This window comes from Gadus chalcogrammus, chromosome 4, assembly GCF_026213295.1.
Source record: "Gadus chalcogrammus isolate NIFS_2021 chromosome 4, NIFS_Gcha_1.0, whole genome shotgun sequence".
Lineage (NCBI taxonomy): Eukaryota > Metazoa > Chordata > Actinopteri > Gadiformes > Gadidae > Gadus > Gadus chalcogrammus.
In genome coordinates, this window is record NC_079415.1 from 12203016 (window position 1) to 12219339 (window position 16324).

General features: G+C 45.4%; 1 protein-coding gene across 1 annotated transcript; it reads right to left on the reverse strand.

The window, feature by feature from the left end:
- Positions 1-1584: 1584 nt before the first annotated feature.
- On the reverse strand, positions 1585-14892 carry myo1hb (myosin IHb). Its single transcript, XM_056589142.1, has 32 exons — positions 14856-14892; positions 13601-13762; positions 13195-13310; positions 12524-12722; positions 11468-11548; positions 11205-11384; positions 10815-10913; positions 10553-10666; positions 10082-10153; positions 9876-9995; positions 9562-9629; positions 9368-9473; positions 9186-9266; positions 8988-9079; positions 8420-8514; positions 8274-8320; positions 7803-7883; positions 7597-7702; positions 6701-6818; positions 6287-6400; positions 6126-6202; positions 5970-6038; positions 5131-5215; positions 4881-5043; positions 4627-4710; positions 4363-4456; positions 4111-4166; positions 3689-3824; positions 3225-3295; positions 2730-2827; positions 2527-2626; positions 1585-2438 (listed from the first exon to the last, which is right to left on the reverse strand). The coding sequence occupies exons 2-32, from the start codon at positions 13724-13726 to the stop codon at positions 2412-2414; spliced, it is 3075 nt and encodes a 1024-aa protein (XP_056445117.1). The 5' UTR covers positions 13727-13762; positions 14856-14892; the 3' UTR covers positions 1585-2411.
- Between the last annotated feature and the right edge of the window lie 1432 nt (positions 14893-16324).

Consider the following 16324-nt stretch of genomic DNA (forward strand, 5'->3'; position numbering starts at 1 on the left):
GGACATCGCGACGTGACGGGCGGCTGGTAAGTGGTAATCCTCCCGAATAAAGTTACTTTTTTTTGAATAGGCATCTTCTGAATTAAGTAGTCACATATATTTGATATAAAAATAACTCTAAAATAAAAAATTGACTGTGATATTTTTCTATTTGCATTAAACAATAGGTCAATCAAGTTAAATTGTTAAATAAGTTTGTTTGTATTTTTTTATGCAATATATGCCGTAGTATATAAAGTAGTAGGAAACAACACAAGTTAAATAGAATCAAGATGGCCAATAAATGTAATTTAGTTCTATGAATGATGCAATGGTAAGGTTGTGTTTCTAACTGAAAGCGAATGGACTGACAGGAACACGATGAGGTACCCAGCAGCCACTGAGGCCTTCCCAGATGGACCACAAGCCCCAGGAGTTTGGCCCATGACCATCACGCCTCTACCTGCTGGCCCAGCAAAGCAGAGAGAGGAGCAGCCAGTGGTCAAGAAGACAGCGCCTCCTCGCTTCCTTCCGCCCCAGGAGCCAAGACCAGCCCAGGTCAAAATGTTCTTCAAGCGTGCCCGGCTGGTGAGTGGTTCTTCTGGGGCTGAAAGGGAGAGGGTGCCTCCCTGGTGCCTTCCGCCCCTGGGCTCCACACCAGCCATGCTCTTCAAGCGTGGTCCACCTACCGACACAGTTTGCCCCCAGCCAGAGAAAAACCCTGGCGACCTCAAAGGAGTTCCGGGCCTAGGTGTAAACGAAAGCAAAGTGCATGGGTTGGAGGTCAGGGCTGTAAACCAAAATGACTGTGTTCGGTTCCTCCCGCCGCCGGAGCCCAGACGAGCCAGGATCTGGAAGCGAACCTGGCTGGTCCAAGGGTTGCGCATGCCACTGCCGTCCACTAGATGTCTTTGCAACTGCAGATCTGGATTTCTTTTCAACCTCAGATGTGCGTGTGGGGTTGTGTGGGAACCTGGGGCTGAGGAGAAGGTGGCGCCTCCCTTATTCATACCCCCCCTGGAGCTCATGCCCGCCGCGCTGTTCAAGCTGGGTCTGCTGGCTGAAGGCGTTCGCACGGCGCAAACCAGCGGAGGCTTTGAAGGACTCGGTATGGGTGGGTTTCGCCATGTTTTAGGCCCCCCTCTTCCCTTAACTGGTTCAACACCCCTAGTCGTAGGCCAGCCAATCAGGACCAGACACCACAAGCCTCCCTCATTGTTATCAAGCCAGGACAAGACAGATTCAGAGAGTCGGAGCATATGGGAGAGTGCATCGGGGGCTGGCTGCTCAGGGCTCGGTCAGGTCCTACGCTGGCCCACAGCCCAAGTAGGCAGACTTGATCCTGAACCAAGACAGTTCCCTTCCGCCTCCTTCACCCTCAGAGGTGAAAAGCACTGCGGGACCCCCACCCAAGGCAGGACGATCACCTGTAGGAGGATGATAAGAGCCTGAGGCCTGCTGGATACCCTCCCACCAGCCTGCTGCACAGACTCATCCCACAGACCCTAACTCCAATGCCCCCTACTGCACTATGGACCCTAACCCTACTCTTTACCCTAAACCTTACATCACCAATAAAAAACACTTAAGTGCAACATGGTTGTATTGTACTGCTTTATGAAATGGTACGGCACTACACATGCACCGTACGCGGCCATCAAAGCAGGAGTCTGAAGGAAACAGTGCAAATGCGTCTGGGATTGCTTGATTGAACAGGGTACTACATACCTGATTGCTTGAATTGCAAAGCTAATACGCTACATTACTTGTTACAACATAAAAAAGTAATCTGAGAGCCCCAACACTGTTGCTCTCCATGAAAAAAAAGCTAATCGCATTTCCTAGAATGACGTAATATACAACTCACATAGGTGGTAATGTATAGGTACTAGTATTGTTTAATGTAAAGATGAACTTTTGTAACACGCAGTTACAAAAGTTTTAACATTGTCGAAAGTGGCTTCACACTTTTTAAAATTATCCAGCACTACTTACTCCCATAAAATAATAAAATGACATCAAAAAGGTTCTAAGGAAGTTCTAAACACAGTTGTGTATCTCTACATTGATATCACTGCTCATTATTTCTTTCCAAGGTAAAAAAAAAAATACTCTGCTTCCAATGATGCCTGAACACTACCGACTGTTAGTGAGCCTGGAGTGGCTACTAAGCATAAGTGTCTATAAGCATATAGGACACATTGAAGAGTAATTTTGTCGGATCAGACTGACTTATGGAAGTCTTCTCTGCCCATCTATAGCTAAGCTACTGGTGGTAATATTTACACTGGTTTTTACTTTGTTTACACGTTTTGGATTTACATTTGATTAGTACAAATTATTGGGCAGAATGGCAGATTGAACATGGCTGTTTCTGAAGTCGGTGGTGGCCTTAGGAGAAGAGCAGCGCCATCCCTCTGTTGTCACGGAGATCATCTTGACCTGGTTCTGGTTGATTCCTGAGACACAGGAGAATCGATGAGTTTTCAAATGCCCCGTCGTATTGGTGTACAACTTGAATGATGCGATTTCACCATTCATACGCACCACCATCAAATGGCCGTTCTTTGACCTGTAAATCATAGATTCTTGACCGCTCTTGAAGTCAATGAACCCCTCTCTGCCAGGCTGGATATCAAAACGCACACTACAAGAGTTCACACACAATTAGTGAAATGGAAACATTACAGTGTGTATGATTCAAACATTTTGTGCCATATTAACAATGTAATAGAAACGTTAGCATGTACCTGCCCTGGACCACTTTGATACAGCTTTCTTTGTTGCTAATGTGAGACAACTTAGTCAAGGCTTCAAACAGGTAGTCACACTGTAGAATCAGATCCCCCTGAATACAAGTAGAGCTCTGTTAGCTATTTAGAATCACAGCGCAACAACTTCTTCATTATGTTTCTTATTTATTTATTTTGGTGCAGTCCTGAACCTTAAACGTTTGTTATCGACTGTTACTTTAGGTATCCATCCATCTATGCTCCGTTTTCCTTGGCCAGGCTCAAATCAAAGTTGATATAAATCCCAGGTCATAGGTCATACTGGCAATTTTGTCACTTCAACATTGGGCCTTTTCTATTTTTTTCTTACATTATTGATGATGCTTTGCTCTGAGTTTCAAAGCATTGAGTTCTAATACAAATTTATATCTCTGCTATTGGTAGACATACACACCCACGGATTGGTACACTTGTACGAAGATCTTGTATATTGAAGTTATTGATTTGATTTACCTTTTGCTTTGTTTCATCGTACACCACATGGACAATTAGGAAGTTGTCACTCAGGTTGCTGACTGACACACCTGAGTAAAAGGCATTGCTTGATTATGAGGGCATATATAAGCATATATATATATATATATATATATATATATATATTTATGCATGTCTTGTATGTGACAGTAAATACATTCCGGCAAACTTCCATTAAGGCGACGTAAGGTGTTAGGTTGGTGGGTGGTGGTATAATCCAAGTGACATACCGTAGTTATTTAAAGTTTTGAGATCCTGTTGTATACAGACACACACACACACACACACACACACACACACACACACACACACACACACACACACACACACACACACACACACACACACACACACACACACACACACACACACACACACACACACACACACACAGGCTGACCACAGTTGATGTCCCCCTTTAATCTCCCCTGTGCCCATCTCACCTTTAAGGGAGTTGAAGTCGATCCTCTGTTTGATCTTGGCCTCCTCCACCAGGTAGGCGGCGGCCTGCGTCAGGATGAGCTGCCTCAGACGAGGCCTGAAGCCGTTCCTGTCGTACTTCACCAAGGGCACGCTGTACTGTAGGGAGCCAGAGGGTGGCCACGGGGATGGGGTAAGCGGGGTCAATCGGTGATGTGGGCTGAGCTTTTGTTTGAAGGCTACACCATACAGGTAACCACCGTTGCATAAATCAAATCACTGTAACATTACACAAGCCACCAACATACCATTACACAGGTCACAAACATAAGATTACTCAGGTCAGTGCTACATTACACAGGTCACCTCCACTACATTACACAGGTCACCTCTGTTACATAACACAGGTTGTGTTAAGTACGTTAAGCCGTGGCCGACCGTCTACCTTGATGCCCTCGTGGCGAATGGTCTGCAGCACCTTTAGGTTGATGTCTCCCTCACCTGGAGGAAATCAATAATAGTAATCAATAATAGTTACTAAAGGACTGGATGGTGGAGATGTTGACAAAGATAAGAAATACTGCAGCATATTGTGCAGGGAAATGGTTATTGCTGAACAGCGATTTAGCTTGTGAATCATAACGGCTAGTTTCTCAAAAAAAGTACCTGTGGATTGCAATAATATATGCCTACTTACTTATCCTGGTGTCCTGAAACGGTTGACAAACACTGAAAGGATAGTTTTCCTTCTTCCCTTTGAACATGGAGCTGGTGAGCGCTTTAAATTGAAGCTTAGAAACCAGAAAATGTTAATTAAATGCGCCCAACCACATTTTTCTCTATAATTTGTTTTATTCTTTCTAGTAATATTGTACAGCTAAAACAGCTACAACTCTAGCCGCTAGAGATTGATAATGGAAAGTGCACATGATGTAATTTTAAAGTTTGTCGTGAACCATACCTGAGTTTTTCTTTGGGCAGGTATACTGCGAACGTACTTCCGTACCATGTGGCGAATGTAAAGCATGTGCAACAGTTGTGCAGCCTGTATATGAAAAAAGAATTAAGCAAATATCAACTAGTGCTTTGCCTGTTTCCAACTTCATCAATGCCATCCTCCGCATAAATCTGTGAATCCTCCACAACAAGCAAGCTGTTTCTTAAAACCATAGATGTATAATAAAAACGTAAATAAAACGGCAATGTGCCGCGTACCTCTTGCATGATGGGAGGAGGGGTCGGCCAGCTGTTTTTGTCCAACAGCGTTTTGGGCAGGTTGCCCTTCAGCCTGGTGAGGTAGTTCTGTCTGACAAACGCCAGGTACTCTGTGTTGTCACTACAAGCCGGCTGGTTCCTCATCATGAAACCCTTGATGAACCTGCAACGTTTCACAAAGGCATCAGGGCCTTACTATGTGGACGGGGGTGGATCTCCATCGTGTCTTTGGCCGCATCTCTCCACCTACCGTTTGATCACCTTGACAGCCCATGCACGTTTGTCCCTCTCTTTCCTGGCCATCATCCCTCTCCAACAGTTCTCAATTTTAGTGGCTTTTTTAGAAGATACAAAAAAACACACAATTTACTATAGTTGCTTTTTGAAACCAAGCAACTGACAAATGATACAGTCGGAGCTGGCAGGGGGTCGGGTGTCCTCCTCTAGGCCTCCAGGTAGGGCTGAGGATATTGGGTGCAGAACCGTTGAACGTGCTGAGAGTCTCGGTCAGTATACACTACTGCGTCTGTCGTTTATTAAACACTTATATAGTCCTAACTGTTTAAGCAGACAACCGGAAGCGCACACGCCAGATTTATGACTATAATGTAGTATCATTTATTCTAACACTGTAACAACACAGCACGTAGCATTCCAAGGTAGAACGGAGTACCAAGAGAGCCCCCTGTTGGCGATTCTGCCTTATATATTTTTTTTTTTCCAGGAACAACCAATAGATGAACGCCACCTTATTAAGTACCAATCACATTGATCTGTGTACATACAAAACTGATCAAACCATACTGGTTAATATTCTGTGTCGGGAACACCACAATGGGTATCATAGAGAACAATCACATTGGTAGCATCAGAGCGATGACAGAGCGAGGGATGTGAAACGCCCACTGGCCGTTAAAACAAGAAAAGACTGCAGTACCGTGCCTGAGTGGCATGACCTCCTTTAGCGGTGAGGCTACAGGAGGTGACTAGCAGCCGGCAGGAGTGGTTATCCTCACGGTCCGCAGCTTTCTTTAAATATAGCCGTCATTTGAATAAAGCAGGAAAAAAGCACAAATAAAAGATACTCACCGGCTTCTCGCTGCTTTAGGTAGTCTCCTTTAGCCCGGTAACCTTTGTACTTGGCCTGGATCCGTGTCGCTGTAGCAGTGAATAATTTTTTAACGGTTTTGTAGCTATAAAAATCGGTATTGATCGCTTTGATAAACAAACAAGACGAGAGCCCACCCAGGTCATGCTTGCAGAGCTCAAACGCGTCCTCCGTAGCGAACAGTGTTTTGGGGTGGCGGATGAAAATCTTGGTCCTAAACAGGTCGAGAACAAAGTAGTGTGAAAAGAAAGCACTCTTCCCCCACCAATTCACCAACAAGAAAGATGTAAGTGCTTACCGGCCCATCTTGTATTCATTGGGTTTGTAGCCCAGGTGTTTGACCAGACAGAGCACGCCTTCAGAGGCCGAACCTTTCCATTTGGGCCAAGTGGACGGACACAAGGGCTTGTACCTGAAGACACCCACACACACACACACACACACACACACACACACACACACACACACACACACACACACACACACACACACACACACACACACACACACACACACACACACACACACATACACATTCCAGTGTGATGATGAGACATTCCTCAATCAGACTTGGCAGCTCCCATGAAGTGAAACCTAGTGCTTGATAACGGGTGTGTGTAAACAAACGGCTGACGAGACGGCCATAATTAGTACAGTCTACGGTTTCAACCGAGATGAGGCAGTTTAGATCAAAAACACTGAGTTTAGTCACCTGGCGAGGAAGATGTCGTATCTGCGGCGGTAAGCGAAGCCGGCCCTCCTGACCCGGAGGTGCTCCATGAGGCCCAGATACTTGACCTGATGCCTCACCAACACGTCGTCGAAGCGGCCTGGACAAGAGACACCGCCACGGACAAAGCGTCAACGTGCAATATTCATGAAGCCGCCCTAGCAATGCCTTCTGAACAGACATAGGACAAACCAGCCGGGGTTTTATCCGAAGGACGACAAATCTTCATTAGCTAAACGGTATTGACGGCCTTTGATCTCATAGTGAATGTAACGCAGTTAGGTTCTTAAAGCGAAAAGTGAAGGACAACAAGACCAAAAAAACATGATAATAGCCATGCCATGTTACAGAGAGATGCATACACACATACCAAATATCTTTAAAAATATAACAATATAGATCTCATAGTAAACTCAGTCTTGGAAAGACTCTTTTTAGGTTTATAGGGTATGTATAGGATCCCCTCGATTTTTGGAGAGTTTCCCGATAGGATTATAGGGCTCAGGTCTGTATCCCCTCGCCCCCTCTGTTTTTGTGTAGTTTGTTTTGTCCTTACTGACAGAAACACTGAAGCCTCGTTCAGCTGCACCCTCGCTGTAACCTAAGGGTATGGTAATTGGTCACTGCCTTAGCCACCAGAATTCACTGTAATTGGTCCCCCAGCTGGGCAACAAGGCAGGAGGGAAAACAGACTCTGCGCATGGCATTGTCTTTAAGGAATAGACTGAAAGGAAGAGACTGAAATGACATGAGTTTGAAATGGAATTCATAGAGCATCATCTCTTTATGCACCCCATGATAATCATTATGAGTACATTAGGTATGTATGTGGTCCTTGATTGTTCTACAGGGTCTAACCTGGTCCTACAGGATCTCACCTGCTTTTTTGCCGTCGTTGGGCTTGATGCAGCGGACGTACCACGGCTCTTTGCTCATGAGGACGTCGGTCAGGCCCGCCAGGCTGCCCTTGAACTGGGTCACCACCTGATCGAGTGGCATCAGAGTACTATGAATATGAGCTCCCCAGCACATCCCATAATACAGCATGACATCCATGGAGCTGTCAACGGGTTCTCAATCTTACCGTTTCTGGTCTTTTCTTGCTGTCCGGCTCCGTGTAAGGGAAGCAGTGTTTGATGATGGTGTTCTTGGACTGCCGCATGACCTGAAGGGGCATGTCGGAGTCACTAAGTAGATGGATGATTGGCAGACAGGTACCATGTACCTGTCTGTCAACCATCCATCAAGTCAGTGACGCCATAGTGCAATGGAGTATGTGAGCCTGTCTCACTCCACTGGTAGAGCAAATGGCTTTGGCTTTGGTTCCTAATGGGGCCAATGCTCGAACTGTTAGCACTCAAGGTGTAAGACACGTTTGAAACAAAACATCCAATCAAATGTCATACATGATGATGATGATGATGATGATGATGATACATGTGATCCTGTCTTTTGAATCTTTTCATTCAACAACCTCATCAAATTGGTTGATTTGAATAGGGAATGTATTATTATTAGATGATTGTGTCATAGGCAAACTCATAGGAAAACTTACCTCTTTAACATTTCTATACAACAGATCATTGTTTTTGTCCAGGAATCCTGGAAATAGAATGAATAAAAAAAAAAATAATAAAATAACATGAAGAAAGGACACTAACATTTTGGAACAGTATCACAGTACTGGAATTGATCTCTCACCAACCACACAGTACGTCACTTCCCCTGCGTAGTGCAGGAGGCGGAAGTCCCCTCGCTGCATGGTTTTCCTGGTCTTCTGATCGGCCAGTTTATGTCTACAATAAATAATAACAACTGTCATGTTCTCACATATGAGCCAACATTCATTGCCTGACTAGCAGTTCAACTCTGAGGCCAGTCTGAACAGAGATGAGGAGGAGCACTTGAGGAGAAGCTTGAACTCTTTGTCTCCGACGGCCTTACCCAATTTGTTACTTTGTTACTCTTGTTACCCGGATGCAACATTTCTGTACCTGGACACAGAGCGTCTGTACCCGGCCACAGAGCGTCTGTACCCGGCCACAGAGCGTCTGTACCCGGCCACAGAGAGTCTGTACCCGGACACAGAGAGTCTGTACCCGGACACAGAGAGTCTGTACCAGGAAAGTGAATGCCTGTACCTGGATACAGAGCGTGTGTACAGGCACTCTGTATCCAGGTACAGACATTCTGTACCGGGATACAGAGCGTCTGTACCGGGATACAGAGCGTCTGAACTGGGATACAGAGCGCCTGCAGAGGAACTCACGTCACAAAGTGAGGATGGCCTCCCATCTTCTCCTCCAGCTTCTCCAGGAATGTGAGGTCTGTGGCCTCCCCAGGACGCAGACACTCCTCGTCCTGGTTCACAGTGGGAATCAATCACGACCACTGAGCCCATCAACCTATTTTGGCATTGGTGTTGCATTCTTGCGTTATTATGTGCGAATTCTGCTGATCAATTCACCAATACAGAGATGATCCCCCTGTGCTTCTCCTCCACCAAGTCACAGATGATCTTGTTGTTGAAATATGGCACAGGTTCCCACTGGAGATTAGAAAAGAAAAAGAAAGAGTGTAACGACTCATATACTAATACAGGGTCTTCATTTATGGTAGATAAGAGTGTAGACTCGGGGTACTGTTTACCTCGATTCCCTCCATCTGGTACTCTTCCTGCTCGGACTTCAACGTCAGCTGGATGAATAACTGCTGCAGCTTCTCGTTGCAGTAGTTAATGCAAAACTGCTCAAAGCTAAACAAAAATAAGGATACAGGCGATACATTTATGGTCCGTTCCCTTCCACTCATTACTGCTGAGCTTCCTCCTTGTAAGTGCTTACCTGTTCACGTGGAAAACCTCAAACCCATAAATGTCCAAGAGGCCAATCACTGTCTTCCTAGATGAGTCCTGTGCAAGAATTAATCTTAAAGATTACATCTTATTTTTGTTTACATTAATTTACAATTAGCAGTCTACGTTCCTATATAAACAACCTGCAAATGGAGCTGAGCAAAAGCAATCAATTGGAGTAGCTACAAACATGTTGATATAGTTGTATGCTTTAGTCCATCCTTATTCATGTCCTGATTGATTATCATTAACGGTGTCTCAGCATTTAATTTCTAATGATGTACTAGTTATGCACACACACACCTTGTTAGCTAATGACTCGTTGACCTTGTTCACCAGCCAGTTGAAGGTTCGGCCATAGATGGCTTTGGCGAGGGCGTCCCTGGCGTACAGCGCGTGGTCAACAGCAAAAGGACTGTACACCTGTAAACAACGTTTACTCAGTGAAGGATGTTCACATCTAGTGGTACTTGTTATTTGAGACAATCTTGTTGTTGTCGTCGCAGCACCTCCTCCATTTTGGCTTCGATCTTCTTGTGAGTTAATCCCTGTTGCAGCACCTGTGAAGGAATCCCCAGCAGCTGCCGAGTGGAACACAAAAACACATGCATAAGTACAAACTTATTCAATGGTTATTTTAAAGGGGGCTGTAGGGGAGATTCAAGTGATAATATTTTAGTGTCATTTGTGATTAATGACTTAACCGGCTATCAGGGAGTGAAGTGCGCCGTGAGAATATTTCTAGTGATTTCTCATTTCTGAGCAATCAGGGCATCTCATCCCCGATTGGTTCAGGAAATCCATCTTGCATGTCAATCACAGGTGAGTAAAATACAACCCTTCTGAATGGCAGAGAAACGTCGGGAGTTGTTAGGTTTCAGAATCCCCATGTCTTCTACTAATTTCTGCCCTCTCCCTGTACAAGTCTCGAATCTTACCTACAGCACCCTTAACAACTGGATGTTTAGTCTTAGTCTCACCTTTGACAGCCAGTGTAGCTCTGGAACATTTTTGAGAACAGCGTATCCCAGAGCGTCAGTTGCAAACTTCACGTTCCCCAGATGAAGCACGCTTGCAATTATAGCAAACAGTTGCTGTATCAGGAGAGAAGAGTAATATCAAGTACATTACAACACATTCATGTCATGGCTATTGATAAAGCATGCATTGGGAGCATTTTCCCCTTTACTTTTTGCCAACTACATAATAATAATTACTAATTAATTTAAAGCAAAACATCACCTCCACATCCTTCTCACTGAATTCTATGATGGAGAGGGCGCTCCTGACGATCTTCCAGTCCCTCTTGTCGTTGATAGAGGTAACTTTGGCACAATCCCCCTATAGTTCAAACAGGATTACAATACTGTCCCATAGTACAGGCTTATTGATTTGGGCACCATCATAACATCAGAAAGTGAATGCTATAAAAAATATATATATATTGCTTTTCAAGCAAAAAATTACTTATCAGAAGTGCTTATCAGAAAGGGTGCATAGCGCCAAAATCACTTAACAACATACAATAGAAAAAAGAGAAGAACCGGCCTTTACAACAGTAGTAAATACATGAGGAAGAGAAAACCATGTTGGAGGCTGGAGGGTAACCATGGTCAAGGTAGTTTTCTTTACCTGTACCAGGTAACTGTAGTTCTGGCAGTTCCTCTCAAGGCCCAGCCAGCGAAGGAGCTCGTCATCTCCCCCGGCCACCAGCTGATAAAATATGTGGAAGTTCCTCTCTCCGTGGTTCTGATGCACGACCCGCGACTTCTCCAGCAGGTAGCTCAGGATGTGGCCCCCCACGGCTCCTCCCTGTCAGCAATACTTTTGTTTTCTAATCCCAAATCTGGCAGCAAATTGTATATTGTGTTTTCACGTCATGTATTCAAACCTACCTGATGGTCAAACTGGATGTCCATGTACTTTCCAAACCGGCTTGAGTTGTCGTTCTTCAGGGTTTTGGCATTTCCAAAAGCCTGAAAGAAAAGAAGATACATTTGTTACGACACATAACTCAAGAAAATTAAATGGAAAATAATCTGCCTTTTGTGTAACCAACCTTTGTCAATCCCTGTGGTGAACCGGAGCACCCAGAGTGAACCCACACGAGGAGAACACACCGACTTCACACAGAACGACCAGAGGTGAAAAAAGCCTCTATAGCCCACAACCTCCACCCTTAGTGGGCAGTCATCACCCTCGATCCCAGAACCTCCACCCTTAGTGGGCAGTGGTCACCCTCGAACCCAGAACCTCCACCCTTAGTGGGCAGTGGTCACTCTCGATCCCAGAACCTCCACCCTTAGTGGGCAGTGGTCACCCTCGATCCCAGAACCTCCACCCTTAGTGGGCAGTGGTCACCCTCGATCCCAGAACCTCCACCCTTAGTTGGCAGTGGTCACCCTCGATCCCAGAACCTCCACCCTTAGTGGGCAGTGGTCAGCCTTGAACCCAGAACCTCCACCCTTAGTGGGCAGTGGTCAGCCTTGAACCCAGAACCTCCACCCTTAGTGGGCATTGGTCACCCTCGAACCCAGAACCTCCACCCTTATTGGGCAGTTATCACCCTCGATCCCAGAACCTCCACCCTTAGTGGGCAGTAGTCAGCCTTGGACCCAGAACCTCCACCCTTAGGGGGCAGTAGTCAGCCTTGAACCCAGTACCTCATCCCTTAGTGGGCAGTGGTCACCCTCAAACCCAGAACCTCCACCCTTAGTGGGCAGTGGTCACCCTTGAACCCAGAACCTCCACCCTTAGTGGGCAGTGGTCAGCCTTGAACCCAGAACCTCCACCCTTAGTGGGCAGTGGTCACCCTCGAACCCAGAACCTCCACCCTTAGTGGGCAGTGGGCAGCCTCGAACCCAGGACCGAGCTTCCTGCTGTGAGGAGGCGGCTGCTCAGCCCCTGACATGGGAGCTAGCTAACACTCTATAACTGATGACCCCTCTGACCTCCAGCACGGGGTTGGACAGCAGCAGGCGGTCGCGGACGTTGTCCAGGAGGCTGGTGTTGGGGCAGCTGACAGCGTAGTACTGGAGCACCTTCTTGGAGGTCTCCGTCTTGCCCGCGCCGCTCTCCCCCGAGATGAGGATGAAGTGGTTGTTGAACTCGCTCAGCATTGTGCGGAACACGTTGTCGGCCAGAGCATAGCTTGAAGCAACACACAGGGTGGGGACAGGGCAGGGGTCAGCAACCTATTGAGCCTCACAGACATACTTCATCATGGCCAGCCATCACTCGTTCAGTGATTGAATGTGGCTGTCCAACAAGGCTGGAAATAGATTGTTTTACATCAATGCCCTATTGTTTTACATCTGATGCCCTATTATGCTGTTTAGCATAATAGGGCATCAGAGTTTATAAAATAAGAATATAATAAAATGTCAGAAAAGCAAAAGGTATTATTCCTGCAACGCTACATAGTAAATCTCAATGAAATTAATATCTTCTCCAAACAAGGTTGAATGGTAATAATGTAAACTCTTCTTTGGCTCTTCAATGAAACATTTCAAGTTCAAATGTTTTTTATGATAAGATGTGCTGTAGACCGGAAATTCAGAGTCACATTTATGTTCACATGTCAACACATGATGATGATGATACGTTTTCTCCAGTGTCTCACATGTGAGGTGGAAGCTCAAAGAAGTTGACCCCCATGTAGGTGTCCATGTGCTTCTTGCTGTAGGTGTCCAGCTCCTTATAAGGGTTGAGTGAGACCAGCAGTGTTCCGATGTAGGTCTGTGTGGGACGGACAAGACACAGGTAACCACAAGCCATTTGCACTGCACACATTTAGAACAAAAATCCCAACTATAATTTATAGTTGGGATATATTTCTACGACGTGTAATTGCTGTCCCTGTGTCTCTTCAGAGGGCGTTTCAAGTAGCACTTCTGCCAGAAAGTTAGAAATGTTCTGTCAGAAAGTCAGAAATATTACATCAAGACAAGGAACCAGCAACGACACAATTGCCATAAAATAATAAAGGTACAGTGTCCCTCGGGGTAAAGAGCGGACCGGACTCTCACGTAGATGAGGTTCTCGTGAAAGCGCTTCCTCAGGTTGTCCAGGAGGGCGGTCTCGCTGGTGTGGGCTTCCAGCAGGACCAGGTCCTGGACGCCCACGCGGTCCCGGGCAGTCAGCGCGCCCTCCATGTTCCGCAGGATCCGGTTGCACCGCTCCTCCAGACTCTGGAACAAACAAGGGGCGGGGTCAAAGGTCAGCTTGGCCCGGTGGCATGACAAAGTAATGAGACATGTCCGGTAAAGTCTACGGCCCGACAGAACAACAGTGTGGGTTACTGCTCGTGCCATTGTTGTCCGGTCAAAGAAAAGAGGAATCTATTTTAGTGTATGGCTTATCTGGCTTCATGTCCGTGGGAGAGAACAAATCTCTCTCTCTGTCCTGTTTTCTTCTTGGTTATCTGTTTAGGCATTTTTTAGTTGACACGCAGACACGCAGTTTGTGTGTGTGTGTGTGTGTGTGTGTGTGTGTGTGTGTGTGTGTGTGTGTGTGTGTGTGTGTGTGTGTGTGTGTGTGTGTGTGTGTGTGTGTGTGTGTGTGTGTCTGTGTGCGTCTGTGTTTGTGTGATTGTTTGTCCACAACCTTACATACCCATACAAGCCATTCATTCCCAGTCGTCAAGCAGTTTCCTTCCCACGAGTGTGACGCTGTATGCCCTTGCTCACATCCTCCACATCACCGATCTAATGTCACTCAGCACTATCTCATCTGTTTCCCCATCCTCCACAATGTATAGCGATCCATCTCTCAAGTCACAATCAGGGACTGAAACATTCTGAAATACAACCTCCCTGAACTTCTCGGCCTTTTAAAAATAATGAAAACAAAAGTAAAAAGTAAGATATCCGAAATATACAAAATTCAATAAAAATACATGACATGAAACCACACTCCCCCTCTTTGGGGGAGTTGTCCCTCTTTGTGTAGCTGGCGGCACGCTATTGAATATGTATTAGGTCAAATCATCGGCCGACTCTTTGCACTTTAATTACAGCGCTATGGATGCGCCACTCAACAGCGTACCTCAGCGGCAGGAGCTCGGCTGCCAAGTTGGCAGAGAGAACAAAAGAGCGACACCAAACGCTCTGAGAGGATTCGCAGTTAATCTCAAAAGGTTTCTGAGTTACGACAGCGTTTTCCTCTTGACGACAAAAAATGAACAACACAAAAATGGGAGAGACGGAAGAACAGTAATAATAACAGATAATCAACATGCATTTGGTGAAATGTAGGAATTAATTTCAGAAATGCATTCCATACCTTCGGGGGCAGCTGGATGTCCAAGTTCCTTCTAAAAAACTGCACATCTGCTTATATTGAGGGGAAAGGAGGGTCTTTTTGACAGGAAACATTGATATCATACCATTTCCTCCAAAATAACTCAGTGGATAAGGGTGACAGGAGGAAATAATCTGAAGGTATGCTCTCTGTGTGTGTGTGTGTGTGTGTGTGTGTGTGTGTGTGTGTGTGTGTGTGTGTGTGTGTGTGTGTGTGTGTGTGTGTGTGTGTGTGTGTGTGTGTGTGTGTGTGTGTGTGTGTGTGTGTGTGTGTGTGTGTGTGTGTGTGTGAGTGAGAGAGCGTGTGTCTGTTTGTGTTTGTGTGAGCGTGAGTGTGTGTTTTTAGACCTACACCTAGAACTATTAGTTGAGCATGTGTCTTTTTTTGGGTCATTTGTGCGATCCTATTGGACTAGATGGAATAATGTGTTATCATATTGGTTTAAATTATGTTTCAGAAGAAACATAATTTTCTAATCATGAGCTCAGGATTGCTGTTTTGCTTACATTTTTAATCAATGATGGCTTTAAAACCTGAAAATGACAGTTCATTTCAGGAGCAATTCATTGTTGGTATGGAGTGACCAATCATTCATCAATGATGGCTTTAAAACCTGAAACTGACAGTTCATTTCAGGAGCAATTCATTGTTGGTACGGAGTGACAGAAAGGTGACGGAGAGGGACCTTTTTTTTTGTATCCAAAAGATGACATCCTCTACGTGAAAATGGACTCAAATCGCCCTCTATGGCTGAATGCGTGCTATTGCATGAGTGACAACTCTGCTATCCGAAGTAAATAAAGAGAGTGGGATATAGAGAAATTTCACAAAATATACAATGACATAACAAACAATGAACATATCATTATTATCTTTTGGGATGTAAGCCTACTTGACGACACATAGATGCTTAGGGAGATAATCATCAAGAATTAATGTTTTGTGTCCTAATGGATGCTATTTCGTTCAATTTATTAATTTATCTTAAATGGTATTGTCTATATGCGCTAGCCTAATAGGAAGACAGTGAAATGCCTGAACAGAAAAGAAAAAAAAAAAAATGAGTCCCCCGGTGCTTGATAAAATCTGATAGTGGACAATGTCGAGCAAGGGATTTGGTTTACTGTTTACCCCTCAGTGCCAGGGGACTCTGGGCATTTGGCTGGCAGGGTACCCGAGAGCATGGCACAGATTCTATGGTCCACGTCCAGGGGAAACATGACCTCATCCCCATGATGGACAGACCAGGAAGGAAGTGATTCGGCTCAATGTAATGGACAGTTTGGCTCCGGGTCAGAAGGACAAGAGAGGAGACTCTTCCTGCTAACCTGGACGTCTGACCTTAACCTGACAGCAGCAGAGAGTGAGGCATGTGACACTCTACTTAACCGACAGCGATATATTTTTTCACTTTTCCATAACAAATGTGCTTATTGTAAGTCGCTTTGGAT

Coding starts and splice junctions, on each gene's coding strand:
- myo1hb (XM_056589142.1), bottom strand. CDS start 13,726: ATGGAGGGCGCGCTGACTGCCCGGGACCGCGTGGGCGTCCAGGACCTG. Junction 12,723..13,194: donor TTTGAGCTTCCACCTCACAT/GTGAGACACTGG, acceptor TGTTGCTTCAAG/CTATGCTCTGGCCGACAACG. Junction 10,914..11,204: donor ACTACAGTTACCTGGTACAG/GTAAAGAAAACT, acceptor TTTGAACTATAG/GGGGATTGTGCCAAAGTTAC.